The sequence below is a fragment of the Parus major genome, chromosome 18, assembly GCF_001522545.3.
Source record: "Parus major isolate Abel chromosome 18, Parus_major1.1, whole genome shotgun sequence".
Classification (NCBI taxonomy): Eukaryota; Metazoa; Chordata; class Aves; order Passeriformes; family Paridae; genus Parus; species Parus major.
The window spans coordinates 6,926,927-6,954,282 of NC_031786.1; the positions used below are offsets into that span (position 1 = coordinate 6,926,927).

General features: G+C 44.2%; 2 protein-coding genes across 5 annotated transcripts; one reads left to right on the plus strand and one right to left on the minus strand.

Annotated features, from left to right (window-relative positions):
• Positions 1-750: 750 nt before the first annotated feature.
• On the minus strand, positions 751-21,335 carry ACOX1 (acyl-CoA oxidase 1). 2 transcript variants are annotated; one of them, XM_015645843.3, is made up of 14 exons: positions 21,142-21,335; positions 19,953-20,112; positions 14,429-14,589; positions 9,511-9,618; positions 8,908-9,027; positions 7,650-7,765; positions 7,284-7,453; positions 6,823-6,985; positions 5,952-6,142; positions 5,169-5,348; positions 4,436-4,541; positions 4,207-4,350; positions 3,227-3,433; positions 751-2,296 (listed from the first exon to the last, which is right to left on the minus strand). In XM_015645843.3, the coding sequence occupies exons 1-14, from the start codon at positions 21,254-21,256 to the stop codon at positions 2,246-2,248; spliced, it is 1,992 nt and encodes a 663-aa protein (XP_015501329.1). In that variant the 5' UTR covers positions 21,257-21,335; the 3' UTR covers positions 751-2,245. The 2 variants fall into 2 exon arrangements, with proteins under 2 accessions (XP_015501329.1, XP_015501328.1); XM_015645842.3 differs by lacking the exon at positions 14,429-14,589 and adding an exon at positions 11,333-11,493 and having other exon boundaries at positions 21,142-21,334.
• On the plus strand, positions 20,614-25,562 carry TEN1 (TEN1 subunit of CST complex). 3 transcript variants are annotated; one of them, XM_015645847.3, is made up of 4 exons: positions 20,614-20,796; positions 23,137-23,239; positions 23,365-23,522; positions 24,721-25,562. In XM_015645847.3, the coding sequence occupies exons 1-4, from the start codon at positions 20,640-20,642 to the stop codon at positions 24,858-24,860; spliced, it is 558 nt and encodes a 185-aa protein (XP_015501333.1). In that variant the 5' UTR covers positions 20,614-20,639; the 3' UTR covers positions 24,861-25,562. The 3 variants fall into 3 exon arrangements, with proteins under 3 accessions (XP_015501333.1, XP_015501335.1, XP_015501334.1); XM_015645849.3 differs by lacking the exon at positions 20,614-20,796 and adding an exon at positions 21,372-21,442; XM_015645848.3 differs by lacking the exon at positions 20,614-20,796 and adding an exon at positions 21,431-21,716.
• The last annotated feature ends 1,794 nt before the right edge of the window (positions 25,563-27,356 follow it).

Genomic DNA, 27,356 nt, shown 5'->3' on the forward strand with positions numbered 1-27,356 from the left:
AAACTTAAGAGGAATGTTTGAATCATGTATGAGAATTTATGAATAAGCAGTAAGGTTCTGTTTTTAAGGGACAATCCTTTATTAGCGAGGTGTGCTCTCTTGGCTGAATGCAGAGACACCCGGCCATATCTGTATACTTTATTTTTATCTCCTAATTGTCTTTCTATTAAACTTTAAAATTCTACATAAAAAATATGTGAACCTCGTTTTTCACAGCTTTTGCTGGTGCTGGAGCTGCAGTGACATCGAGCAAAGGCCACAGCCAGCCCTGGCCTGTGCCATCCCTTTCCTGTGCCATCCCTGCTGCCCCTGTGCCATCCCTGCTGCCCCTGTGCCATCCCTGCTGCCCCTGTGGCTGTGAGCAGCAGGAGAGGCTGGAGCCCCATGGGATGGGGCTGGCTGCCCTACAACACTGCAGAGCAAAGCCAGGCAGGTCACACCCTATAAAACACCCAAATCCAGCTACTTTGAGGTCTTCTGAATACTTCATTCTACTTTCCCCATTGCTTTACATGAGATCCACTGAAGGCAGCGTGTGAAAAGAAAGACATTTTGTCTGAAAACACATTTTTGTAATTTATTAGATCTGTACACAGCTTGTGCTGTTCTCATTAGTGTATTTTTAACCTGTCCTCCATCCCCTCTCCCCAGGCCAGCAGCCTGTTCCACTGGACACAGGGAAGGCAGAGCCTCCAGCCTCCTCTGACATCCTGAACTTCCATGGCACCTCAAACACTCAGCAGCCAAAAGGCAAGTTTGATTAGTTTATTTAAAATTAAACATTTCTTTCTGTTCAGCTACTGTACAAGTAGCCAAAACTTGTGTCTGATCATTGTTAGTGCCAGAAAACGGATTCAAAATTAGATACTAACAGAGACCAAAGCTGCAGAGAAGCAGCTTCTCAGGTGTTGCCTCAGAACTGCAGGGTTTGGGTTTATGCTGAAGCTTTTTTACCATTTTAAGCTCAGAGTTGCCCTTCTCTAGTGTGAAGAGGTTATATGGTTATGGACAGAATTACTGGTGTGGAAAAGCAGCAATGATTTTGCTTAGTTGTTGCACTGGAATCAGTTGTTGCACTGATTCCCTGGGCAGCAGGACCTTATCTTCCAAGCTAAATTCTTCCTGTTCAATCTGACAGCATTTGTGCAAGGCCCAAGTTGATATCAAAATCAAATTAAGCAAAATCAGAGAAAGCTCCTTGGAAATGCATGGATAGGAAAAAAAAAATAAAAAAATATCTGGACACTTCACTTGGGATTGTCATTTTCTTGACAAATGCCTTTAAAAAACCAGGACAACATCCCAGAAAAATCAGAATACCTGAGGATGTTGGTCAACTGATTTCTGCCCTCCAATACTGGCTTCATCATTCCAGGTCAAATTTGCAGTTTTTACCACTACATGTGGTTTTTTTGCCACCAAATCAATGTAAGTAACATTTGTAAAGTGCTTTGAGATAGTGCTAGAAAATGCTAAGAGTGAAAAGAGGGGCAGAACATCTGTCATCAGCACCCAGCTGATTACTGTGAGCTGGTTTTTATCCTCAGAGCAGCATCACTATGTTCTCCTTTGACCTCCTATTAACCAAGAGCTGGCACTAAGGGAAAAGGAGTTTGTGCAGGGCAGTGCAAGAAGGAAAACAAAGGAAACATGAGGATTTCTTCTGGAAAGATGCCTGAAGCAGAGCTCCAGAGAAGGATGGGTATTTACTTCCCAGATCCATCAGAAAAGCAGACTCAAGTGCACAGAGCTCTGCAGGAGGTTTCACACAGCACAAACATTTGCCAAATGAGGAGAGAGGTGGGGCTAATCTTAAAAAAAAAAAAAAAAAGAAAAAATCAAGACACTGATGCTTTTTTTGAGGGGAGGACATAGCTGCTCACCAGAAGCCACTGCCTGAGGGCTGTCAACTACATCATAGTAGTCCTGCCACCTTTTCCAGTTGACAGGAACTTCTCCCTAGTTAGCAGCTTCACAAAAGCAATCCTTGTATAAATCCATAAAGCTTTCCCAAATTTTTAAAAGGTTGATTTTACCATTATAATTGCACTTTAAAAACAGGCATCAATCCCTATGCATTCTTCCCAAACATCTCCTCCATTTATAAAAGAGGAAAGAAAGGCTACAATTATTCACTGTCCTACAGCTACAGGATTCAAAGGTTTGATTTAGGTGCCTGAAGGAAGGATGCAAACATCCAATTTTCAGGGCAGGACATGAGTGCATTTTAAAAAACCTGCAGGCTTCACAGCTTGGCTTGCATTGGCTTCAGGTGTTTGTGGAAAGATTCATGAACCTGCAAGACAGGAAGACAATGGTTACAAGGTCAGGTTTGATCTTTGCAATACTTTTACCTCCTCACATCTTGCAGTGTTTTTTTATACTAAGAAAATTTGAATCAGAGGCACTTTGGAGATTTAAGAACAGCCAGGTAACTTCTGTATTTCAGGGTCTACATGATACAAAACATGAGGATATAAAGAATAGCCTGCTCACTACTACTAGAAAGAAATGCAGTATTTAATAGAATTGTTTGGCATTTTGATTAAAAGAAAACTGGTACAGGGTTTCTAAGGGGCTGTAATGAAGCTCCTAAGCTCCACTGACTTCAGAAGTACAGAATACTGAGCAAGCTGTGGTGGGATTTAACTCCAGCTGCAGTGTCTGGCAGTCCATTGTAGGAGATACAGTTTGCCCCCATCAAATAAAGGCAGCAGGAGACAGGATTTACCATTCTGGCTGATGGAGCAGGGATACTTCAGTTTATTTTAGCTCAGCTGAAGCTCCAATCCTAGGCCAGATATACAACTGACACCCAAGTACTACAGGGGAGCAATTTGTTTTCTCCTCCACTCACTACTACTACCTGAAGACTGTAAGATTTGCCAGAAAATGGGCAACGCTTCCACAGCTACTGACACTAAGCAGAATCAACAGCAAGTGATAACTGCTTTTGAATTCACTGAGATAATTCAGTTGTTTCCCTGTGGAATGTGCCATTTCCTCCCTCAACTGAGAAGCTCAAGAGATCCCACAGGAATAAATGCAAGGTACACCTGGGAGAGAAACCACAGAGAGCAAACTGAAAGAAGGTCGCTCATTTTGATCCATTATTACTTGTGACTTTTCTCCCCCCTTCCTCAATTACCTGCTGAAATCACTGGAGCATAATTAACAACCCTAAACTAAGTTATTTCTCTGGTGCTGTGAGAAAATGTTTCTTTACCTGTGTTTTGTTCAGTGGGGATTTCTTTGCCCACTCAAACATGTTCTCGTAGACGTTGCCGTCGTAGCGGCCAAGCACAGATCCCAGATGAACATCATGGAAGTCAAAGGAGTCCACCAGTGCCACTGCATTGGGACGAATCACAGCCAGGAGCTCCTTCACGTGTTGGTTCACTTGGGTTATTTGGGCACTGGTCAGGATACCCGCCTTGAGAGGAGAAACAAGGGTTACACAAATCACAGATCCTTCCCTTCCCCAAGCTCTCACACAGGTCAGCTTTCCCACACACAAAAATGCAGCAGTTCCTAAAACACCAAGGGGTTTTTTTTCTTCACTAAGTAATTGGGAATTTGCCACAGTGCACAGGCCAAAAGAGATGCCAGCACATTAATCCTGGGTGGGAGATCCACTCTGTGAGTACCTGTAAGTTAACTGCAGCAGCAAGTTTTCTGGAGAATATGCATATAAGGATATTAAATTGTGCTTGGCTTCAGGGAAATTTTTATTAAGCAGCACAGAGGAAAATGGGAAGACAAAACAAACCATGTCTGCCTGAAGAGCAAACAAAACATTGCTGCACAAATACATTCTCAAACTGACAGAATGAAGAGAAGAAAAGCAACACCTGACAATGTAAAGCCATTCACTGAAGGATGTGTTAGAATTTGGAGCACAAGATCCCCTTTGAGGGATATTAGTTGTGGAATACCTCTAACTGCAGCTCCTTTATTAATTCATTGTTTTCTAACTCACAGCAGCTGGTCACCAACTGGAAACCACTTCAGCTAAACCTTGGCACATGCCTGGTTTCCATTGATCATGAGGGAAACCCAACAAGAGCCTTCCAGCAGACCTGCAGTGCTAATGACCTTCTGTGGAGAACTCACACCTATAACACCCACTCAGCTTGGCATTTAAAGCACATTTGCAAGCAGTGGAGCTGGCTTCAGAGATCTGGAGTGCTGGAGGAAGACACCAACCTGCAGGAAATCGCCGGCGTTCCTGCTGATGCCGAACAGGGCGTACAGGAGGCACAGGTCGGTCAGGACCTTGCGGACAGCGGCGTCACTGACCTCGGCCAGCTTGGCTGTGAACAGCTTCACTATCACATAGTGACAGTGGGCCTGCAGAAACCAAAGAGGGTCAGTCAGGGGCACAGGAAGATGAGGAGCTCTCACAGCACCTTTCTTTAGCGGGCACATCACTGACCTCTGATGCCCGCACAAGATCAACAGAAGTTCTGTTCCAGGCATCCTCCTTGCTCTTTCTGTGGTTCAGCTCAGCTTGCAGATTCTTAGCTGCAGATTCTACTTGCCTGTTTCATATGAGGAAGAAAAACAGTTTACATAATAACACCACATTAACAGGATGACATGCACTGAACTCATATCCATGTCAGTCATGGCACGTGAGCTCAGAATTCTTCTCATGTGCCCTGAGTGAAGACAGTGACTGGAGTGATGAGTTGTGCTTCTAAAACACCAATAAATCACTGCTGCAGCTACAACACAGCTACAGAGGGGTAAAAGGACTTCTGACAGCACACATGTGGTGCTTCAATACCTACTCACAAGCAGGTGTCTGTTCTACTCTCCCACTTCCCTCACAATGAACTTTAGTATCAGGATTGTTTCTCTGCAGAGATCTCTGAGTAGTTTGGTATTTGTAACTTTGAATATACTTTACACATAAATGAGAAAAAGATACATCCCAAAGGAATGGGGAGCAGGGTAACCAGGCTATGAACAGGCTGTGAGCAGCCTCCTGCAACCTCAAAGCACTTAACCCTGACCCCAACCCAGTAAAGTGTATCACTTCCTGAAAGCAACACACAGATCAAAGCTTCACCGGCCACGCCTCGAGAATCCAGCACAAACAGGGCAGTGCATCACCACCACCTCACCCAGTTTCTCTTGGCTATGCCCAGTCAGTGTGAGCTCACCGGGCAGCACGTGACTTGTAGGCTTCTACCAAGCTGGTGGGGTCATTGATCCTCACGGTGACAGTCCTGGCAGCCACGTGCTGGGGCTGGATGCGCTGCCTGGAGAGGTCGTTCAGGTAGGACACCATGCCAGTCACCTGCTGTCCAGAGGTCACCTGGGTGTAGCTTTTCATAAGGAACCTGAAAATAGAGACACAAGATGGCAGCTCTTAGTCATGAGTTGTTTGAATGGACAAAGGTCATCTCACCGAGGCTCAGGCCAGGAAGAAGAGCTGTGGGTACGCATTTATCAAAAATGGGGTAGGGAACAGAAACATGACAGTTCCATGGTAATACAGATACTTCTGCTCATCACTTTGTCACCAAATTCACTCCAAAGCAGTCAAACAAAAGACTTCTTAACACAGATTTAGTGTTAAGAAGGGCATCATTTACTACAGGTGCCTGGCTGCATAGGGGCAACTCCTTGTGTGAATGTGATTTTTTTACAATCACATTGCTTACATACAGTCACTACATGCATATTATAATTCACTCATTACCATAAACCCCTCCCTAAGTTCCCAGATTCAGTCCTTGTTTTGGCTGCAGCTGCATTCCTAAGCCAGATGTCTCCCCCTTATCTTCCAACTGTCCTTGCTGGGACAGCAGATACTTCCTGCTTTGTTTCTCAGCTCAAAGTTACACAGACACAGCACAAATTGAATTAACCCTTTTGGTACCAACTTCAGCTGCCAGGACCACGAGGAGAGGCTGGAACATCTCTGTGCAGAGCTCCCATACCTGGCTGTCTGCAGCATCATGACTGTGTTCTCCCCCTCGTAGGTGCAGGATGGGGTGAAGGTGACATAGATGTCAGGAATGCCACTGCAGCGGGAGTAGCCGTGCCCACCACAGGCCATCCGACATTCCTCGATGCCAGCATTGGCAGTCCAGGAGGTGAATGCCTTCAGCCCTGCTGTCAGGGCATGCAGCTGAGGGGAAACAGCAAAGCCAGGTTTATTTTCCAGTCTTAGCTTGCACACATACATGTTAAGGACTGCAACTCCCAGAAAAAAAAAAGTAGAGTCAACACCATTCTTGCTTGGATCTTGTTTTTCTTAAAGGAATTCTTTCCCGAGCCAAATGTTTATATGAAAACCCTTCTATATGGAAAGACTTCTTTCTTTTTAGTACACCATTCCTTCTGCCCCTACACATTCCATGTACAAGACTGTTTTCAACTGCCCATTGTCAACCCTAAAAGAAAATGAACATTTTACAACCCTAACCCCTCAGTATAGTACTGATACTTTGATCAACACACCTATTCTACCTGTGGCACTTGGAAAAACAATTAAGAAGTTACAGCACAAGCACAAGACCAATCTTAACTCCCTAACAGTACTCCATCATTCCTGGAAATACACCTTTTGAATAAAAATATATTTCTAGTAGCTTTCTCATTGTGCATTACTCCCTGTTTTTTATGAAGTGCTAAATGAATAGAGTAAAAAAATGTCACCAGCACATACTAGACTTGGGGGCTTCTCAAACTACACAAGTAGAAGACACCTCCTGAGTGAAAGCCAAAAAGCCTCAATGCCATTTTTTCCATGCTGTAAAGAAACCTCACACAAATTCAAGCACCACAGGTTTCCAGAGGACACAGTACCTCTGGCAGCTCACTGAGGTCCCCTGTGCTGATGTCCCCACTGATACGATGATAGGTGTCCTTTATGTAGGCTCCCACAAAATGGAAGGCGTAGGCTGTAGCCAGGAGAGGAAAGAGCTTGTACTGTTGGGTCTGATAATCCAGGATCTGGGGTTCTGGTTCCCTAGAGCAAAATACAGATGAGTTAGCATGTCAGTGGTAGCAAACTACTGCAGAAATCCCATTCATCCCTACTCTAAGTATCTTCACCATCCACATCAAGCCAGACTCTCTCAGACCATCCAGCAAAAGCCTCTGGCAGGGGAGGACAGTCCAAGAATGAAAGATTACGCACTCCCCAGGACAGTGCTTTGAAACCACACTGAGTGCCAAAGCAAATATCAGCTACAGCTCTCACTCCTCCCAATACTTCAGAATTCTCTCTCAGCAGTTCAGGCTGCTGTGGGTCTCTCTGCACTCACCCTGGCTTCAGCTCAGACTGGTGTCTGACAGCGCTGTAGCGGATGGCGATGGTGCAGGCGCGGGACAGCGAGCGAGCAGAGTCACCCACGATGAGGGAACGGATGAACACCATGGTCCCATAGGTCAGCTTGTCACTGACTGGTTTCACATAGGTGCCATCTGGTTCAACCTGCCAAAAATTGAAATATTAATAAAAAATACAGCCTGTTGATTTGTGATGTTTGTTCTCTTTTACATGTTCACACTCTAAACTCATCAAGCAGCACTTACAAGCCACCCACAATCCTTTTGGTGCAGTGTTCAACCTCACAGGAGCATTCAGCATGCTCATTTCTAACAGCAGATGCTGCAACTCACTGCTTTACCTGGGCATATTTCATCAGCATGTTTTCCCGAGGAATTCGATAGTTGTCCATTTTCAGGTAGCCATTATCCATTTCATCATAGCCAAACTTGGGGCCAATGTCACCCACTGTAATACCTGCCACAGACAAAGCCACTTGCATTAAAAAATAGGAACTAAACACCAGATGAGGTTCAAGCCTTCTCCAATAAGGAGACTGTTTAGTTTTCTAGCAAGTCCTGGCAGTGTTATAAGTTAACGGGGACCTTAATCATTTTGATGGAAAAGTGGTGTCCTGGTTTTGGCTGGGATAGAGTCAAATTATCTTCCCAGTGGCTGGTACTGTGCTGTGTTCTGGATTTAGCACAAGAACAATGCTGATAACACACTGATGGTTCAGTTGTTGCTGAGTAGCACTTGCATCAGGTCAAGGACTTTTCCATTTCCACACTGCCCCAACAGTGAGGAGGCTGAGGGGACACCAGAAGCTGGCAGAGGACACAGCCAGAACAGCTGATCCCAGCTGGACAAAGGGATATTCCCCACCATGTGGCATCATGCTGAACAATAAAACTGGGTGAAGCCAGCTGGGGGGGATGACAGCCCCCTGCTCAGGGACTGGCTGGGCACCAGTCAGCTGATGCTGAGCAAGCACAGAGTGATCACTTGCTCTGCATATTCTACTACTACTACTTCTACTACTATTATCATTATTATTATTGTTGTTGTTAATTTCCCTTCCTTTTCTGTCCTATTACATTATCTTTATCTCAGCCTACAAGTTTTACTTTTCTCACAATTCTTTCCCCCATCCCTCTGTGTGGAGGGAATGGCTGTGTGTGTTAAGCTGTCTGATGAGTTAAATCACAACAACTAGACATCAAAACATGGGAATCTCCGTAATTTCCATGCAGCCCTACTACTCACACACTGCAGGAACTCTAAAGTTCATCCAGCTCAAGAGCGAAGCTCTTCTTCCCCTTTCAGAAAGCAGGATGTGCTGCTCATGGAATGCAGAGCTGGCAGACACTGGGGCAAAAACAAATCCTAAACTAAACTTCACAGGGGCAGAATCAAATCCCAAACTAAACTGCACACTGAAGGCCTGGTAGGAAAGATGATTTAGTGGTAGTTCAGTCATAAGAAGGACTCATTAAAGCCCTGTGATCTACCAGCTGAATTCAGCTAATGAAGTAAGCCATGGACTTTAACAAGACACAGCAGCTGTATACAGCCACAGAGAAACAGATTTCATCCATTCCTTGAGTGTGGATTTGTACCTGGCAGAGGCTCATGTGTGCCCAGCTGCCGGATGGGGACAATGAAGGCGTGCAGGCCTTTGCACTGGCCCTGGGTGTAGAGCTGAGCCAGAACGATGGCGTGGTTCGACGTCTTCCCAACTGCAACAGGAGCAGGAGTCAGCAGAGAAACACAGGAAGGCACACTTACACACACACAGAGTCTTCTGAGATAACCTCATCACATCATGCACTAGAAAGCCAGGCTGACCCACGGGATGTCACCCCAATTGTACAGCTCTATGACAAAGTGTCCCTCAAGTCAGTGGAATTAGCACAACACGGTTTTCTTGACTATAAAACACCAACTCCTTGGCACACCTCCCAGTGAAGCTGAAGGGACTATAAATAATTTGATAAAAGCAATCAGAAATTCCACCAAATCCACAGTGTGAATGGTTCTGAGCAACAGTCCAGAGCACACAGACAATGTTTAGCAGGCTCTGATAGGTCTGCTTGTTATGCAAGCATGACTGGCTTTCAGCCAACCCTTTGGATCAACTTTCAGTTATCACTCTATGATAACACACGTGGCATCACCTCCCTGAGTTTTTCCATACATCTTCCAGATTTAGACACACTTACGTCCACCTGGCCACCACTTAATGGAGGTGACAGTGGGGCTGTTGAGGATGAACTCCTGTGTAGAGGGGTCGTAAGTGGCTGTAGTTTCCAGGCCACGAAGATGAGTCCCTGGAAACAGGAAAACACATTGTTTTGGCAGGAAGTCAGTCCCAAAACAGAGACAAGGACAGAACTGGACAATGGAAAGTGGAACTCCAGTAGTAATGTTTAAATTTTAACTTTGCTTTTAGTAAATATCAACAAATTAAGGAAGAACAAGAGAGAACCACACCACATTCTGGGGCCAGAAGCCAATTCTTAGAAAACTTATTGATTTTTTTCCCCAGTGGTCTAAGACTAGTTTTCCAAGCACCTCCAATTTGACACCTTTTTGCTATCACACACCAGAAGCCCTTTCTCAGTTAAAATGTTCCACAGGAACACACTCACCTGAATTTCACTAAAATGCAATCTGATTGCAAAATAAAACCATCCAGTTCTCAGCCACAAGATGAAATAAACAGTGCCCACCACCTCTTCATTCCCTCATCAAGCCTACATTCTTCTCATTTGATGGAGCTGATCTCCCAGAAGAGATCATCCACAGCTCCAAGACAGCAAGTAATGGCATGTGTATGCCAGGTACTGATGCAGGTAGATGAAGAGACTGCAAAAAGATGGAGGCAGTTTCAGGAACAGTCTTTGTCTTCTGCCCCCAGTGCTTCACTTCCCACACACCTGTCTCAGAGCAGTGGCATTGCCTCTGAATGCCTTAAAAACCTCCCCAAATCACCAAGCCTACTTGCTTAAACTAGACAAGCTGTGACCACTCCTGAGAGTCTGGACTGAGAGCGCAGGACAAGAGCTCCAACAGGAAAAAGGAGATCACCTTGCAGCAACCACGTTCCCAAAGCATGGAGGTAATGGAAGACTTCCACAGGCAGCTCAACACAGACTCACTCTGCTGGCAAAGGATCTTCAAACCTCACTAGTTCCAAGAGATTTTCCTCAGACTTGCAGTTACTTTATGCTTCACAAAGTCTCTACATTTCCCTTCAACATAAAGGTGAATCATGCTCATTTTTAGAAAATAATTCTCATCTGCAACTCTGAGATGACCAAAATTAAAGGTTTCCCAAGGCAGAATGTCCTCCCTTTGAAACTTGAATTGGAAGTGTTGCAAACACAATACTGCTGGAGTTATCAAAATCCATTTCAAAGCTTGAAAGCAAAGGAATTGCAACAAAAAACAAAGACAGCTTGAGACAGAGAACTCAAAAAGCCCAACACATTTCATGGCCAATTAAAAAGAGCACACAGAAGTGAACCAAGGGGAAAATGCTCCCCCACAGAACATGAGCACTGGAACCAAGTTAATCCTGACCCATCTGATCCAAGGTTAATCGTGAGATGAGACAGCAACTCCTTAATTTTTTGGCATCTCTTTCACTACTTCAAAGCTCTGTCCTTTTGTCTTTACACTGAACATTAATTAGAGCAAAGCAGAACTTAAACTGGAAAGAACAGCAAATGTAAAATGAACAGATGCCACCAACCTGACAGCACCAGTGTTGGGCAGTAATGACACTGGTTGGAATGGCACACAGAGCACCCAGGTGCTCATTTATAGAGCTACAGACATCACACCCTCCCTTTGGAGGAAGGCAGGGAAGCAGCTGATGGCATACAGCTCCATTAACCCTTCCAGAGGCTGTTCACTTCTCCCTACAGCCACAGCTGATGTGTAGAACTGTGGGATACACACACATGGTTCTTCCCAGGCATGGGAATCCTCTGTACACAAAGCCATTCTTAGAAAGAGCATTTACTGAATGTACTGTACCATGGCCCATTTCAGTCTGGGCATAAGTGCCAATGATCTCCAGGTTCCAGGCAGGCATGAAGAAGCGATCCTGCTGCTCTGGGGTGGCCTGGGTGAGAAGAGTGGGGAGGAACATGCCCAGGTGAAGGTCCAGAGGTTCAGGCCGTCCGCGGTGAACAAAGCTGTGAAGAATTGTCATGGGATGGGAGCGTGAAGGGAATGTTATGGGAGGGAAGCAAGCATGAGGATTCATGGTGGAGATTCAGGAAGAGACAAAAAGAAAAAAAAAAAATGATTCATGTGTAAATTGGAATTCAGCAAGTGTATTTGAGAGAGCCAGAGCACTGTCCTTTTCTCAGGCCTGAGTAATAAGAAATTGCACTCACTTTGGAATAAACATGCTGCGACGCATTTTTTTTGTAATCATGCAGAAAGTGCATCTGCAACATTCTCCTATTTTTGATGCACTATGATTGACTGGAAAAAAAAAGGATGAATCCAAACCAAAAGATGGACCAGACCTTCTGGTTTGAACATCAGAGCATCCCTAAGTTCAATGGGCTGAGGCAGTCAGCTGAGAATGTCAGTTTGTTGGAGATGTGACGTGGCTGAATGCAGTGTGCTTTCAACCAGATATAGGAAGTCCATGATTTTTTTTGCCATGTTTTGAAGGTAGAACCTGGAACTAGAACTAGGAAGTCCTAGTTTATCCAGATAAATGAGTTAGGTTTTCAATGAACCTTTTTTTTTTTTTTTTTTTTTTTTTTTAAAAAGGCAAATCCTAACTGGCTACACTATTTACTCTAATTTTTAAAAATTAAATATCAGACACAATTAGTGTACATGGCATTTCAAATCAACTCACTTCAATTTCTGCTTTTTAAAAGAACTTTCTTAAAAGGACAGTGCTCTGTATGAGTAAGTCGAAGTTGTGAACATTAACAACTTGGGAAGAAAGCCAACATTTTTCAATCTGTAAATCACCAGCACAAATTATCTCCAGTTAAACATCTTTTACTAGAATTACTTTTTCTCCATGTTCTGTCAAACACCACTGTGAAGTAATTAAGTGATCTATGAAGTTTTTCAATATAAAGAATTAATTCATCATTAAATCTTAAAATATTGACAGCTTTGAGTATTAAAATAGTGGGGATAGGTTGAGGACCAGTGCCTTCACCTGGCTCATTTATGTATGAAATCAATTTAATTGGACTTTAACAGGAATATATTGATTTTAATTTAAATGATATGCATTATGGAAAGAACGCCAGTCTGAGCTTGGCTCAAACTCCATTCTTATCAAAGTGGGAACAATTCATCCTTGTGGTCTCATTAATAATACACATTAATATGAACTAGTTCTGTCCCTAGGGCTTCCCAAGAACTGTGCTTTGATATTCTCAGAATCCTACAAATAAATTAAACAATCTAATAAACCCAGCAACAAGGTTTTCTAAGCTTTCTAACTGCACAGTGACCAAGCCCAACAGAGGACTAATGGCCTACCAGGAATACCAGATTTTAAGTGAGTTCAGTACTGGTGGGAAGTACACAGCTGACAGCCAAAGACTGAAAACCAAAAAAAACCTAAAAAATCCTTATTTACCAGTAGTAGTTATAAACCAGATAGAAACAGCACAGTATTTTTACTTTTTCACTGCTCCTTGTTTCATTTTCAGCCCTGTGCTATTTGTGTTTTTCTGTTTGTTTGTTTTTTTAAAAAGAGAGAGATTTCTTCACTATGAAACAGGTTAAAATCAACACAGGCTATGTTAACAAAAAAACAACACATACACAATCACTAAGATAAAACTGAGTAACTACCCATCCAGGCCAGAGTTCAATTCAATAATCCAGAGGTCTGTTCCCCCATCACCAGATTTTAAATATCAGGATTAAATTAAGCAAAGCTCAGTGACAATTACTGCAGCATCTTCACTGATGAAATATCAGATATTCAATATTCACAGCAGCAATGCCAGATGTTTGCATTTTAATTATTCAGCATAGAAAGTATATCTGCTTCACTGCATTAGCTCCATTTAGTGTCAAAATACCAATTTAACCATGAAACAACATGAGAACTATAAGGAAATCAACCATCACCAGGCAAGAAAGTGCAATGATCCAATGTGAAATCAGAAGTAAACCAATCACTGCAGTGTGTATGTGACTGATTTCAAGCAGCTGGTGTGAGAAAGCAAATAAGGCCAGCAGGCACTGGTTGTTGCCATCCAGCTATCCCTCAGCTTCTGGTGTTGAGCTGGGTTTGTTGAGCAGGTCAGAGGACAGGGTTTCTTCCACTGAGTCTTCTACAAATGTTTCAGCAGCTGTAACTGAACAACCAGACAGCTGGCATTGCCATCCAGCAGTGTCCAGACTTGTACACCTCAGGCTTTCCCACTTCAGATGCCAGCACAAGCACTGGAGTCCTCATTTGTAAACTATTCTTGCTGGTATTTAACAGCCATAATTCCAGGTTCTGGGCTAAAAGACTTTTTTCTGATCCATTAAATGTTTTTCCATTTGAAGCAGTGAAAGTTGCTGTCAACAACAGCAGGAATAAGATGTTTTTTTTCCTTTGTGAACAAGACCTTTCCAGGAAGCTGTACAGCAGCAGTGGAACAACATCTGGAAGAGAAGTGCCTGGGGCAAAGCATACCTGACTTTCAACCCAAAACTCACAATCTCACCGTGCTCCACTGCTGCTATAGGAATGCTCCTGACCTGTTTCTGCAGGCCAGCCATGCACTGAGGGCTCTGGCATACATATCCCAAAATCAGGCAAAAGTAAAAACCACAGTACTGTTCACTGACACGTTCCAACAGGTTCAAGTGAAATTCAGACTCTCAGGGCTTAGAACAACCTCCTCATTTCCAAACAAAGATATCAACTACCAACGCAGAGATCAGCTAAGAGATGCATTCTGGAAAAGACCAAAGGAATCCTGGGGTTGTCAGGATGTGAAATGAGGTGGCTGTCCAGCTACAGACATCAACCATTAACTGAGGAATTTCACCCTTCCCCCTTTAGATTGACCCAGGGAACATTAACAATTTACCCACTGGAGTTAGAGAAAAGAGGTTACCCATTGATCCCTGAAGGGAACTAACCATGTCCCATTTCGGTTTGGGCGTAGGTGCCAATTATCTTGACTCCACGGACCAGGGGCAGCCACTTCTCCTTCTGAGCAGCAGTCGTTTGGGTCTCTATGGTTTTGTGAAACATGCTGAAGTGGAGACCCAAAGGTTCAGGGAAATTGCCCAAGCATGTTCTACAGGAGAGAAATAGAGGGATCTGGATCTCAGTGTTACCATGAACCTGAAAGGCTTTTCTCCAACTGGAGCATAAGATAAATAATCTCTTTGCCTCATTCAACCTTTTTTTATTTTTGTCCCACAAGCAACCTCCAAATGAAGAGGCATCAGAAGCAATGCTAATGGGGAAATAGATGTTTTTTCCAGGCATCTTCTTCACCCCATGAATCCTGCTGTTGCTATGTAACTGGAAAAAATGTTATTCTACAAAGATTCATGAGGAACTTGAAACTAAGGGCATGAAAACCAAATTATTTTCTTCCCTATCTCTCAGGCTTTGTGGAAATAAATCCCACTGCTGCTGGTAGCCTACAACTAGGGCATTATTAGTTAGAATAAATATATATTAAAAATGAAAAGGTTTCTTTGGTGACTGAGTTCTTTTCGGAACAGCTCTGTATTACCTGCAGCTGCTTCTATCAGTTGTGAGATCTGAAACTCACCTTCAATTAAAATTACCATTACAGTCTAGTGCTGGAGGGAATGGAAAGAAAAATCAGACAACCAAAGCAGAAGTCATTTCATGAAAGAAAACTCTAATCATCTAGTAGCCACAATGGCAGGCAAAGTACATTCTCAATTAAAACACCTTCCCTTCTGCAGCTTGAACAGTTTCTTCATCTTCAATCTACTGTACACAAATACCATATGGGATGTTCTGCACATAGCTTATCAACTACAGCAGCATTTGTGACTGGCATTTTGTTCCATACAGAGAATAAATAATTGATAATTCAACAACAGGTTGTGTAAACACCTGTTTACACAGTGTAAGCACAGGCTGTGTAAACCAGAGTTAGAGACAGCACCACTGAAGTGCACCTTGCCTGTTTTAACTGAACAAGACTAAATGAGCCATGGATTTCTCCAGGACCAAAACTATTGCAATCAAGTAATCAAATGCTGGTCATTAATGTATTAACTGTGCTTTAAGCTGGTGTGGGTGCAGGTACAGTGTCTCAAGTTACTGGAATTGAGCCACACAGTTCTTTCACCAAAAAAATACTCTTGCCTACAGCAGCACATGTTACCAAAGATGACTTTTTATGGTGACCAAGGGCTTAAAAATGCTGCAAGGACAGCAAGACAGAACTTTTCAACACTTTTGTGGCTTCCTAAGTAGGTCATTCTTTTAGCCCAGAACCTATACAGCAACAGCAGCACCCTGTTCTTCCTCACTACCTGCAGCACAATTATTGTGCACCTATTCCTTGGATCCAAAAAGGACAAATCTACAGGGAGTAAATGAGTGCTGACTTTGAAACACAAAGTTTCAAGACAACTTGAGAAGAGCTTGAATGGGTCTTTGCATATTTTCAGCAGTCACTGAAAGAACTTGAGAAAAATGTGTAGCCCATGCTTTGCTGTCAGAAAAATCAGGTCAGACACTGCTTCTTTGAAGGTAATGCTCCAGGAAAAAATCCCAGAAATCTTCTGAAAGGTCACACCAGCATCTTTCACTGCCTATGAGGAAGTTTAATCACAAGTGCCAGATATCTCATGGTTAACTATCGCCTTCTCTGACAGAAGGAAGACAGAAGACATTTTACAAGTGGATGCTTTAACACCCCTGTGTTAGACCATGATGTTTCAGTAGCCAATCCTGCAGCATTTTAACAGCTTCTTGCATTAACTCAGCTGAAAATTAAATTACAGCAGAAACTCTTCATCTCTGTGTACTCCACACTGAAGATGTAGGATTTCCTTAATGTGCCTTTTAACAACTTGAATGACAATGAGAGAGAATCCTGTTTTCCTCAAGACACAGGGCAAACAGAAGAGGTACCAGCTGTGAAGGGAGGAAGAACAGATTTTCTTCCCTTCTTTTTCTTCCTCTGAACTCTTACTGCTTCCTGTCACAGCTTCAACACTCCCAGCACCTGGACTGGCTGTTCTCCAAAGGCTGCAGAGTGTAACTGTTCAAATACTCTGCTCCATCAAGACTGATGGTGGCAGTGACCATCTGATCAATGACCAGCTGCTCTGAGGTCAGCCTTGCTACAACAACCAGTGTCAAATGAGGCTGCAGCTCCAAATCCAGTGTGTAGTAATATATGCTTTGCAATATAGATCTGCCCAGATTTCACAGCAACCAGCACCACCCACACAGTAAAAGGCATTTATGTGACAGGTGTGTCATTGTCTCAAAGTGCACAGAGGACAACAGAAGCAAAGTCTGTGTGTTTAGAAGCTCCAAAGCCACAGGAACAACTGCAAAGCCATTCTCAAGCTGCAGAACTGGGTCACAGAACAGGGGCATTTACCTTACATTAGTCTGTGTGCAAACTTTTCTGCTTTGTGCAGTTCTTGAAGTAACTCTCTGGAGAATGAGCATGAAGGATCATCCCAGTGGAGACAGAGCAGGAGCTGTGTTTGAGCTGTGCTATCTGGGCTTCAGAGCTAACTGCTATGGCAATAAACTCCTGTTCACCTATGTCAAAGTAAGATCAAGCCAGACTCATCCACTCTGCATTAATTTAACAGTAGCAAGTAGGGCCCATAGTAGAGTTGTTTTACTTTGATTATCTCAAAGCTAATCCAGGTCCTAGTTTAGATAGGTAAGAACAAATTCCAACAGGGAAAGTGCACATTCATGCAATGTTCATGAGCACAGGAATCACCTGGTGACCAGAAGCTCTCAGATCTTCTCTTCTTCTGTGACCCAGTTTGTCTCAACTGTTTTTTGCTTCTTTGTTTAATCCCATTTTCCTCAATGAAGGTTAATTAAAGTTGAAGGCAAATTAAAACTGAGCAGCTCACTCTCTTCCAAGAGCGTTGGAGCATTACACCAGAAACATTTCCCATTTTTCATGCTATATATTTTGCTGCAGTTAAACTGTAAAAGAAATCTGAAATATTGGCACTTTTAGGCTGATGGCCTTCAAATCTGTACTCACAACTGCCACAACTGCAGTGTGGACATAGAAGAATTACTACATGAAAAGCAATTAAGTATATTTAATAGATCCTCTTATGATTTGGTGTCCAACAAAGCCATTTGGGAACAAGAAAGAGGAGCATTCACTTGGACATGTCACAGCAGCAGCAGCAAGTATTTAAGTATATCTTCAGGGCAGTGAAGGAAGCAGCATTTCTCCTCTCCTACTCATAAATCAAACTATAAAGTTGGTGAGTCATGTGCAAAGCTACCTAGAGATGTTCTGGCAGTTTAGGAAAGCTACAGGAAAAAATTCTTCAATATTGCATATGTAAATCTGTCCCTGCCTTTTGGGGATAACTGACAAAATTTCTTAAGCTTCCATAAGTGGAAATGTCAATCACAATAAATACAACTTGATGTCTGAATCAAGGGTGTAAATCTATTTTATAAACTTCATCTGAGGCATGTTGCAACACCACATCCATTCAGTTTTTAGCTTGGAAAAATGAATAAGCACAAACACACTTTCTCCAGGTCAGCTTTTACACTATTGAAGTCACTTAGAGTTAGCATCAATTATCATGTTTGGATATGGGATAGAAATAAACATAATTTTGTCAGTTGGGTGCAGTTCACCAAATTTAAAAAAATATTTAACTCAACAGGTGGGAAAGTGGGGACAGATGTTAAAATGCAAACGAAATCAAAGGATGAAAAAATAATCCTTTCATTTCATCCTGTTTTTAAGCAGCAGCAAGCCCACATCCTCCCTTGCCAACACCACACATTATAGTAAAGAAGTAATTTCAGAATATTAACACTGTACAGTTCTTAGAGCAAACACATTTCACCTGTAGGCAAGAACTTTATGCACTGCTCTTCATTCTGTTCCATGTTATTACAGAATGAATATGGTATATAAAATAAATAAACAGCAAATACAGTCAGTCTACAGTAATTGTAATTACATTTTTAAATCCTGAATGGCTGCAAATATATTTTAGCTTGGAAAAAAATAAGCTTTTTTCATTGTTACAGTTGGTTTAGGACTGTGAATTCTGACTAGTCAGACCTGATCATTCATGTCACGTTAGATAAGGAGGTGCTATTTGGTATCTGTATGAAATAACAGATCTTTCTTCCACTTAAGAATTGATGACTCCAAAGTAAGTTTATGGAAAGACAAAACTAGAAACTCTCATTTGACCACTTCAAAAAGGTCTGTTTTCATATAATATTGTCATTTAATGCTACAAAAAACCAGAAAATTTGTGAAAATTTTCCATCTGATAGATTGAATAGACTTTGCTGAATTTTCTCTGTAGAAATAAATAAATAAAGGAAGAAACTTCCTCGTCACTTTCAATAAACTTTGTGTAGGAAAAAACCAATTATTAACTTTGGCTGTGCAGCACCTGAATAATCCACTACTGTCACTGAACTTGTTCCCTGTAATCACTGACCACCAATGATAATTTTCAATTTATCAACTGAAAATATATTTCAATATAATTTATGTTACTTCCATGAGAACTTTCATGACACAGGTGAGTGCAGATCAGCTTCTCTGAAAGTAAAACCACAGTGGACAAGATGATCTCAATTTTCAGTGCCAATGGTCATGACCTGGGGCCCATGACAGCTTTTCTACAAAACCAGTCAGAGGGGGCTTATGGTTCATTATTTAATGTGCCAGAGAATATATCCATGGGATTATGACAGATTTCTAGGTCTGTGTAACCTATTTCTTATCAACTTCTGTTTGATTAAATCAGAAAGAGTTTAAACAGTATTAGGGGGAGAAATGCATCAAAATCAGGAACTGAGTTCTAATTCCTTCTGGAAGGAATGAAAACTCAGATGTAAAGACATTCTTCTTTTGATAAACTTGATCCAAAGGTTGTACTATCAGATAAACCAAACAAGAAGCCTCTGGGTCAAAGAGAACCTCTGTAGCATCAGGAGCTTAGAGGAGGGACACAGAACACACAGTGATAAACAACTTATAAGCCATCTTGGAATATTTTCAAGTATGCCTGCAATGTGACTTTATTGGGTCTAAGTGCAAAGTGAAGTAATCAGCTTTCAGTGACTTCATTAGAAGCTGAAAACTCATCAGATCTATCCAGATTCAAAGTCATTCAGTATATTTTTTTTTATTCCTTTAGGGAAAAAAAATCTGACTTCAAGTTCTGTTTTGTAGTTTCTGCACTGCATACAAAGAACAGGGTATATTTGTTAATCTTGTATTTATGTTAAAAACAATCCTAGGAAAACACAATATTCAGGAATTCAGGATTTAATCTGAAATTCACTGAAACCAAAGACTTGAGTGGTCTCGAGCTTTCTTTAGACAACATTGGGAAAAAGCACAATCCTAACGTCCTTGGTGACGATTAAAGTACGTACAAGAAGCAAACTCTGCATCTTTTTGGGTACCTTTTAAACCAGTAGATCTCCTCAGGATCTGCAATTCCATATTCCCTTAGCTTCATCACCATCAAGGAGCTCTTCCTGATGGCTTGCTCGTAGCGTTGGCTACGGGACAGGAAGTTCAAATCCTCGTGCTGGAAGTCAGGGTCATTAAGAACTAAGGCCTCTGGGGACAGACCAGGAGAGGAAAACAAGCTCAGTTTCCACAAACCTCAGTAGTGGGTCACAGCATTTTACCTGCTCTACCTCAAGGCAGAGGTATCAGAAAATTGAAAATAAAAGTAGAAGTTAATGAAATGAGAAAGAAATCAAAGCTCTTTGTGAGCTCAACCCCTGGCACTCTCATTCCACATATATACTCCATTTTCAGTTCAAAGAACTCCGGACTTGGCAGGAGGGCAATTCACTGATGCAAGACCTGCAGGCCCCTCAGCAACAGCCTCACAGGCTCAGGCAGCCTCGTGAACTCTGATCCCCATGTAACTCCAGCAGAAAATCACACTTATTACTCCCACTGGAAACAAGGTGCCCAGAGACCACAAACTTTCTGTGTTCCCCCTTTGGCACTGGTTACACAACACCAGCCTCTGACAGTCCCAGCCCAGGGAAGGGACTGGAAGTGGCTCATTAATCTCTCATAACCACGTCGTGCTGGGTGACAAACAAGTGACATTTGTACTGTTGGGCAAGAACATGCTAGGAAGGAAAACCGAGGGTACAGAGCCCATGAGGAATGCCCACGGGAAGCCACCTCTGACCCTCTGGAGGAAGGAGAAACAGAGAAGTAAAAGGACACTGCTCCATCAGGGTCACCCTAAATCTTTTCTGGGGAGAAGAGGAGGACCATGGGGTAACGCAGCTCCTGTTCCTCTCTAACTCCTTCCTTTACGCTGTCCCTCCACCTGCAAACCCTCTCCTCACAGCTTTCTGCTCTCCTTGGGGTCTTCCCTCTCCACAAAAGCTCCTCCATACCCTCTCTCGCCCCACGACCCCCTTACAACTCCGCCGTTCCTCACCTCCCCCGAGGCTCCGCACCCCGTTACCCCCGCCCTGTATCCCCCTCTCCCCGGAGGTGCCCCCTGTGCCTCCCCCACCAGGCAGCCTCTCCCCTCCCCAGCCCCGCATCTCCTTCTCCTCCTTCGAGCCCCGAGCGGGGCTGTCTCTCCCCGTCCCCGCGGCCCGGGCCCTCCCTCACCGATCTCCTTGCGGCGGCGGGTGCGCTCAGGGCCGCCGTCCAGGACATGGGTGAGCAGCTGGGGCTGGAAGGTGGCGGCAGCGCGCTCCCTCCGCAGGTCCGCGTTCACCGACATCGCGGCGGCGGCTCTACCCGGTTCCCGATCCCGGCTCCCGATCCCAGTCCCGGCTCCCGATCCCCTCCCGTCCCCTCTGCGCCGGCACCTCCCCCGCGTGACGTCACTCCCGCGACACCACGTGTTTCCTGAGCACGTGGGTCCCGGCCCGTGCCCGGCCTTCCCGCGGGAGGCGATGGCGGAGCGGTGAGGGCGCGTTCATTCGTGCTGGGAGCGGTGCCTTAAATCGCGCTGTGATGCGCATGGAGCAGCGCTGGGAGAGCGCTCGGCACATGCGGCATCGGCATGGAGTAGTTAATTGAATAAACAGCTCATTAAATGCCGTTAGCGGGCTGCGTTTGTGCACATGTTAAATACGGTGTTGGCAAGTGCTCTGGATCTGCGTATAAAGGGCTGCGCTTGGGGCTGGGCCGGCCGTAAATCCTGCAAGGTCCTGCACTGGAGGTGGCGCATGCATTAGGTAGTACATTGGGTGGGCACAGGGTGTGTGGAGACTGGGGTATGGCTTTTACAACATAAATTACTCTATACGTTAAAAGCTGTGTTAAATGCACGCTGAGTGTCTTGCATCCCTGGCTGATCCACCTTGCTGCACAGCGTGATTCGGGAGCAAAACCCGAGCGGAACAGGTGCAGAATTGACCCAGGGATGCACGGAGCTGCAGAGGGCAGGGAGGTGGGTTTCCACCTCCGGGGCCCACGCTGGGTGCCAGAGGGGTTTTTCAGCCCGCCCTGGGTGTCTGTCCACAGCCTGTCACAGGACTGTGCAGGCAGAGAAAGAGGCGTGTGCAGGGACGGGGTACTCCAGGACCGCTCTGGTTCCGGCAGCCTTCCTCCTCTGTGGGGCATTTTGCAAGGGTGCGACCCCGTGAGCAATGTGTGGGGTGGGCAAGGGACACCAGGCATTAAAGCCCACAGCGTGTGTGTCAGCTCAGTGTCCCCACTGCTGGATAATCAGTGTTGGGAGTCCTTGAACACCCAGCAATGGACCCACTTGTCTGAGTGGCAGAAGTCCCTGCCTGGGCTGCTGTGCAGCTGTTGGGATCCCCCACATAGAAGCAAAAAAAAAAAAAAGAAAAGAAAAACAGTAAATTAAGCATGGAAATACTCCAAACACAGGCAGCCTGCATGGGAGATCAGAGAGAAAATTATGCAAAAAAAAAAAACCACTTCAGGGCACCGCCAGGAGCCTGGCTATGACATTGACTGGGCAAGATTAGAACTTTGCTGAAGCTGCTTTGCATTCCTGCCTTTCTGTGTGCTCAGTGCTGTGGCTGACTGTCCTGCTCCACTACAGGAGCTCCCAGGAGGTCCCACCTGAGCTTTGTCTTGGAATTAATCCTTCTCACTTGTCACTGTCTTCTAAACCCCACCAGACTTCTGATGAAACCACACTGGCTTGGATCCAATGTATTGTTCTCCAGCTGCAGGATCAGACACTGACAGAACTTTTTATGCTGCAGTAAGAGAACAGGCTCGGGATCATTCCTTAAATATTGCTGCATAGTGCTCTGTCACCCCAGCAGCTGAGGCTATCCCTGCATCTCAGTCCCCCACACTCTGAACTGCTCAGTCACCATTCCCCCCACTTCCTTAACCTTTCTCAACTTGTCCATAGCCTGGGGGAGACCCAGAGGACCTGGTGGTCTGCCTGTAGTTCATGCTGGGTTGTGTGGGACTAGACAACTCCTCTTTGTGCCAGAATGCTCTTGGCTTGGCACATTTACTGAGCTGAGAACAGGACTCAGCAGGAAGCTGTGAAGCTCTTGCAGCCCCCTGGATAGTGGAACCTGGGCAAGGAAGGAGTTGAAAGGCAGTATCACTTACAGTTTGAATCAGGTACTGGAGAAGCATGGAGTCAGACCTTTTGCTTTACTGCAGGCCAGTCATTGAATGAGATGCTTCCAAGTGCTGGTGTCTATTACTTCCCGTGGGAGATCAACAGCTCAGTCCCTGAGGGGAAGACACTGAGGACATTTGGCAGGTGAGAAGGGTACCCTGCTCTCCTTGCAGGCCAGGCCTTTTCTTAACTGGCTGAGCACCCCCTCTCCCCTTTGGTTTGTAACTGGATTTTTGCACAGCTGAGCTTCCTGAATTGATCATTCCCAGGTTATGCTGCTATGACCTGGCCCGATCTGAAGCCGTTCTCACCACACAGCACAACTCGGCTCAGTACCAAGTCTGTGTTGACACCAAGTTTGTGGAGCCATTCCAAGCCCAAGTGGGATCGTTCTACATGGTCCTGGGAGAGGCTGAGCACAGGGAAGGTAAATGCTCCACAAACTGGTGCCCTTTGCTGCTCTTCATGGTACATCAGCTCTTTTGGGGCTCCCTGAGTCACCGAGGGCAGCCTGGGCCAAGGCTCCTCTCATGCAGCTCCTCCAGTCACATTCGTGTGTGATTCAAGGCCCCACTGACCATGAGAAGAGCTACCCATATCTTGGTGAAAATCTGGTCCTCTGGCACAGATTTTTTTAGAAAAAAGAAGCATTTCAGAAGCATTGCTGGGCTTGTGAAACCTGTGCTAAAAAGCCTTCCGGCATCACTGCCAGCCACCACACCAACTGACTTCATCCCAAACGTGGCAGATTGCAGCAATACCTCATTGCAAGTGACTGGGTTGGTCTTTGCCATCTTTGAAAGGCTCTAATTATTATCCCTGCCCTCAGACATGTGAGGAATGCAGCAGGCTGTGTCATACACGGCACCCTGTTGTCCTTTTCTGGGGTGCCTGATGTTCCAGCTGCTTGGTGCTTTTCGTGGGGAGTTTATCTGAGCTGGGCCATGGGATAATGAAGCAAATTCTTTGTTATCTTGGCCACACCTGATAAAAAGTGTTTGCATTCATGCCATAGAAGTCCTCAGCAGCATGTGGAAAGCCACACCTCACGTGACCTCTAGAGAGTGACCTGCTAAGCCACTGCTGCAAAATTCCTTTAGAAAATTATAATTTTGGTCATCCCAGGAGGGAGGTGGCCCCATTTTGCAGGGGTGGCTGTGTCACCAAGGCTATGCCACCAAGGTTTGGCCCCTTCTGTGCAGCTCCATGTTGCCTCTTGAATGCCACCAATGAACTGCTGGTTGTAGCCAGCTTTGAGCCTCTTCTAAGCCCTCTTGTCTACTCAGGGGCATTCAGAAATGAGCCCAGACCCATCACTGCTGCTTTTCAGAAAAACCAAAGTGCATCTAGCAACAAAGTAGACTTGCTGCATGGCAGGGACTGGCACTGTTCCCTGGTCCAAGGGGAGTGCAGTGTCACTCACCAGCATTTTGTAGCCATCAGGGCAGAGCAAAACATGTCACTGAATCAAGTTCACATCAGTGACATCACTCACATCATGGCAGCATGCAGCCAGTCTGGTCTCCTGAAGTTCTCAGGCTATGGTTATTTGCCTAGCTCAAGTCATAAGTTGCCTGAAGGAGCTTTCTGTCTCCAAGCTGCTGTGTCTGTTTTCTTTTCTCCAGAAACTTCCAGTCCTGTAGTAAAAGCACGAATATTGACCTGCGTGGAAGGGATGAACGTGCCCCTGCTGGAACAAGCCATACAGGAGCAGAGGAAATACTTCAATGAGAGGCAGGAGCAGAGGGGAAACAGCACATCCTGACAGCAGCTCTGAGGCCAGCCACACGCTGGTCCTTGCACTAGGATTTGCAACAAATACGTTAAAAGTAAATTAGGAGGTGTGTTCGCTGTGGTAAACAGCAAAGTCACTGAGCAGGGAAACACTTGAAGACTGTGAATCAGTGTGTGACTGTGGGCTGTCCATTCCTGCCCTAGGTGTCATGACTGAAAATAGCTCTGGGAAGCAGGTTTGTTGTTTGTTTGAAAGGGTGGTTAAGGAAAGGGAACATTTGGGTTATACTGGTCCTTTTGTAATGCACAACATGAAGTCAGAAGTGTCTAAACCTGGAGTTAAGCAGTTCACCTTTGGCAGATGGGGGAAAAGGGCATTAGCACGAAGTTCATTAGCCCTGCCTGGCTGCAGGCCCATGAGTTCCTGTGTTGGGGTACCCTGACTCAGCTGCCACACAGGAACATTCCTGGCAAAACACTCACATATCTGGGCTGACCAAAGAAACAAGAACAAAGAGTCCCTATTTCCAGTGGCACCTACCTCTTCAGGTAGGAAGAACTGGTATCTAAGGGGAGGATTAGTTCTAACTCTAAAATAAATATTTGCAGTACTCTGAGTACTTGACTTTCTTCCTTGATGCAACTAAGTTTAAGACATCTTAAGTCACTATTTTGGAGGTATCTAAAGATTTTGATTTAAATTTTCCTAAATAAAGACAAAAAAAAGAAGGCAGCCTGTTTTTCATTGATTAAATCCCTCCTTGCCAAGTCAAATGTGCTAGGTCCTGCACAAACCCTATAGATGATGTAAGAAAATTCAGTTTTCCTCCTTCTCCTAAGTACTGGGTGTGTATGGAAGGGTCTGGCTTTAAAAAAGTTGCGAGAAAAGGAGATGAAGTTACATCAGAGCCACTCTGATGAACATGGTGCCAGGCTTACACAGCTGTATTAAACCATTGGCAAAAGAACAGAACATTGCTAATGTCAGATGAGAATCAAATGTTTGTGCAAGGGAGAGAAGACGCTTCTATACTGTAGAAATCCCCAAATCTGGAGTGAGCTGTGCCTGCGGTTTGCAGGGGATTGCAGCCATCTCCAGCCTTTTCTGCTTGCACTCAAAAGATTTGAGCTGCTGCCTCAGCAATGGTTAAATAACCCTTTTTTAGGTCACTGTCTTGGTTTAGGGTAGATTTGGGAGAAAACTTTTGAATGGGGTCTCTCTAGAAAACAAATTCAAGCAGCCCCTCCCCTAATTGGTTTGGGAAACTTTTTTTGGAGAAAAGTGGAAAAACTATTTAATATGAAAAGTATCTACAAGTATAAAAAAAAAAGAATAATATTAATTAATTAAACTTTTCATTGGATACACTCTGGATATCTCAGCCCTCACTCTAGAGAAGCTGTGGACCGTATAGAAGAAGCTTATCAGATTAAATACTAGGAAGGTATTCCCCTAAACACTCAGGGGAAACTGAACATTTCCAAAAAGTGGTGTAATAGAACTAAGGGAGAAGAAGGAAAGGGTGAAAAGTCTAATCTCCTGCTCCTCCTCTATCAAATTGGGTGCAATTACTAATAAACCCCCAAAACATGTTACTGGGACTGGGACGCAGGGTAGGGCAAAGAAACTATAAACCAAACATACTTGGCACAAACTCCAGTACTTTTATAAACTTCCTATAAATTATTACCACCAAGCCCAGCACAATAACTCTTCTAATCCATGCTCCTCTACTGTAAAAGCTATGTAGGGACATATATGTTAGGGACAATATTGGAGCTATCTCTGGATAAGAAAATAAACCTAGGGACTAGAAAGGTATTTAAACCTCAAAAAAAGTCTTGGAATTAGAACTACATGAAGACCTCCACCCTGAGAGACATTATGAATTTAAGCAACGTGGCTACTGACTGCTTTATCCTAATGTAGAGTAAGTACAACCAAAACGTAATCAGTGCAGGTTTTTTCCACTTTCTCCAGCCATACATTGCGTGCCAATAAATGTATTTGTCCTGGTTTAGGGAAAATTTGGGAGAAAACCTCTGAATGGGTTCCCTCTAGGAAACAAATTCAAGTGGCCCCTCCCCTAACTGGTTCAGTTAAAATTTATCTGGAGAAAAGTGGAAAAAGCTGTTAATTTAACATGCAAAGTATCTACAAGCATAAAAAAATTAAAAATAATATTAAATAATGAAACTTCTCACTGTTCAAAGAGATGGCAAATCCAGAAAAGTTCTTTTTGTGGGGTGTAGCTTGGCTTGCTCAGTCTCTTATCAGTCCCTCTGTTACTGGAAGGTGCCGAGGGCCAGGCCCTGGTGGGCTATAGGAGTGAGCTCCTGGGGTTTTCCTTGGTTTTCAGTCTAGAACCAGTTTGAACAGATCCAAGAAAAAAAGAAAAAACACAGTCTGGGGAACTTCTCTGCCTCAGCTAGCTAAAAACTACCTAAAAACAAAGGAGAGCTCTGTCCTGCTGTCTGTGCTGCAGACAACAGAGTCCGGAGAAGCATGTGGGGGAGTGAGTGCTGT

Bases quoted from the DNA above. Each gene is read 5' to 3' on its own strand.
- TEN1 (XM_015645847.3), top strand. From the start codon at position 20,640: ATGCTAGGAAGGAAAACCGAGGGTACAGAGCCCATGAGGAATGCCCAC. The intron at 20,797-23,136 runs GTAACGCAGCTC...GCTTTACTGCAG, and splicing joins GAGAAGAGGAGGACCATGGG to GCCAGTCATTGAATGAGATG. The intron at 23,240-23,364 runs GTGAGAAGGGTA...GATCATTCCCAG, and splicing joins ACACTGAGGACATTTGGCAG to GTTATGCTGCTATGACCTGG.
- ACOX1 (XM_015645843.3), bottom strand. From the start codon at position 21,256: ATGTCGGTGAACGCGGACCTGCGGAGGGAGCGCGCTGCCGCCACCTTC. The intron at 5,349-5,951 runs GTATGGGAGCTC...CTCTATTTTCAG, and splicing joins ATGATGCTGCAGACAGCCAG to GTTCCTTATGAAAAGCTACA. The intron at 4,542-5,168 runs GTGAGCTCACAC...CATATGAAACAG, and splicing joins TACAAGTCACGTGCTGCCCG to GCAAGTAGAATCTGCAGCTA.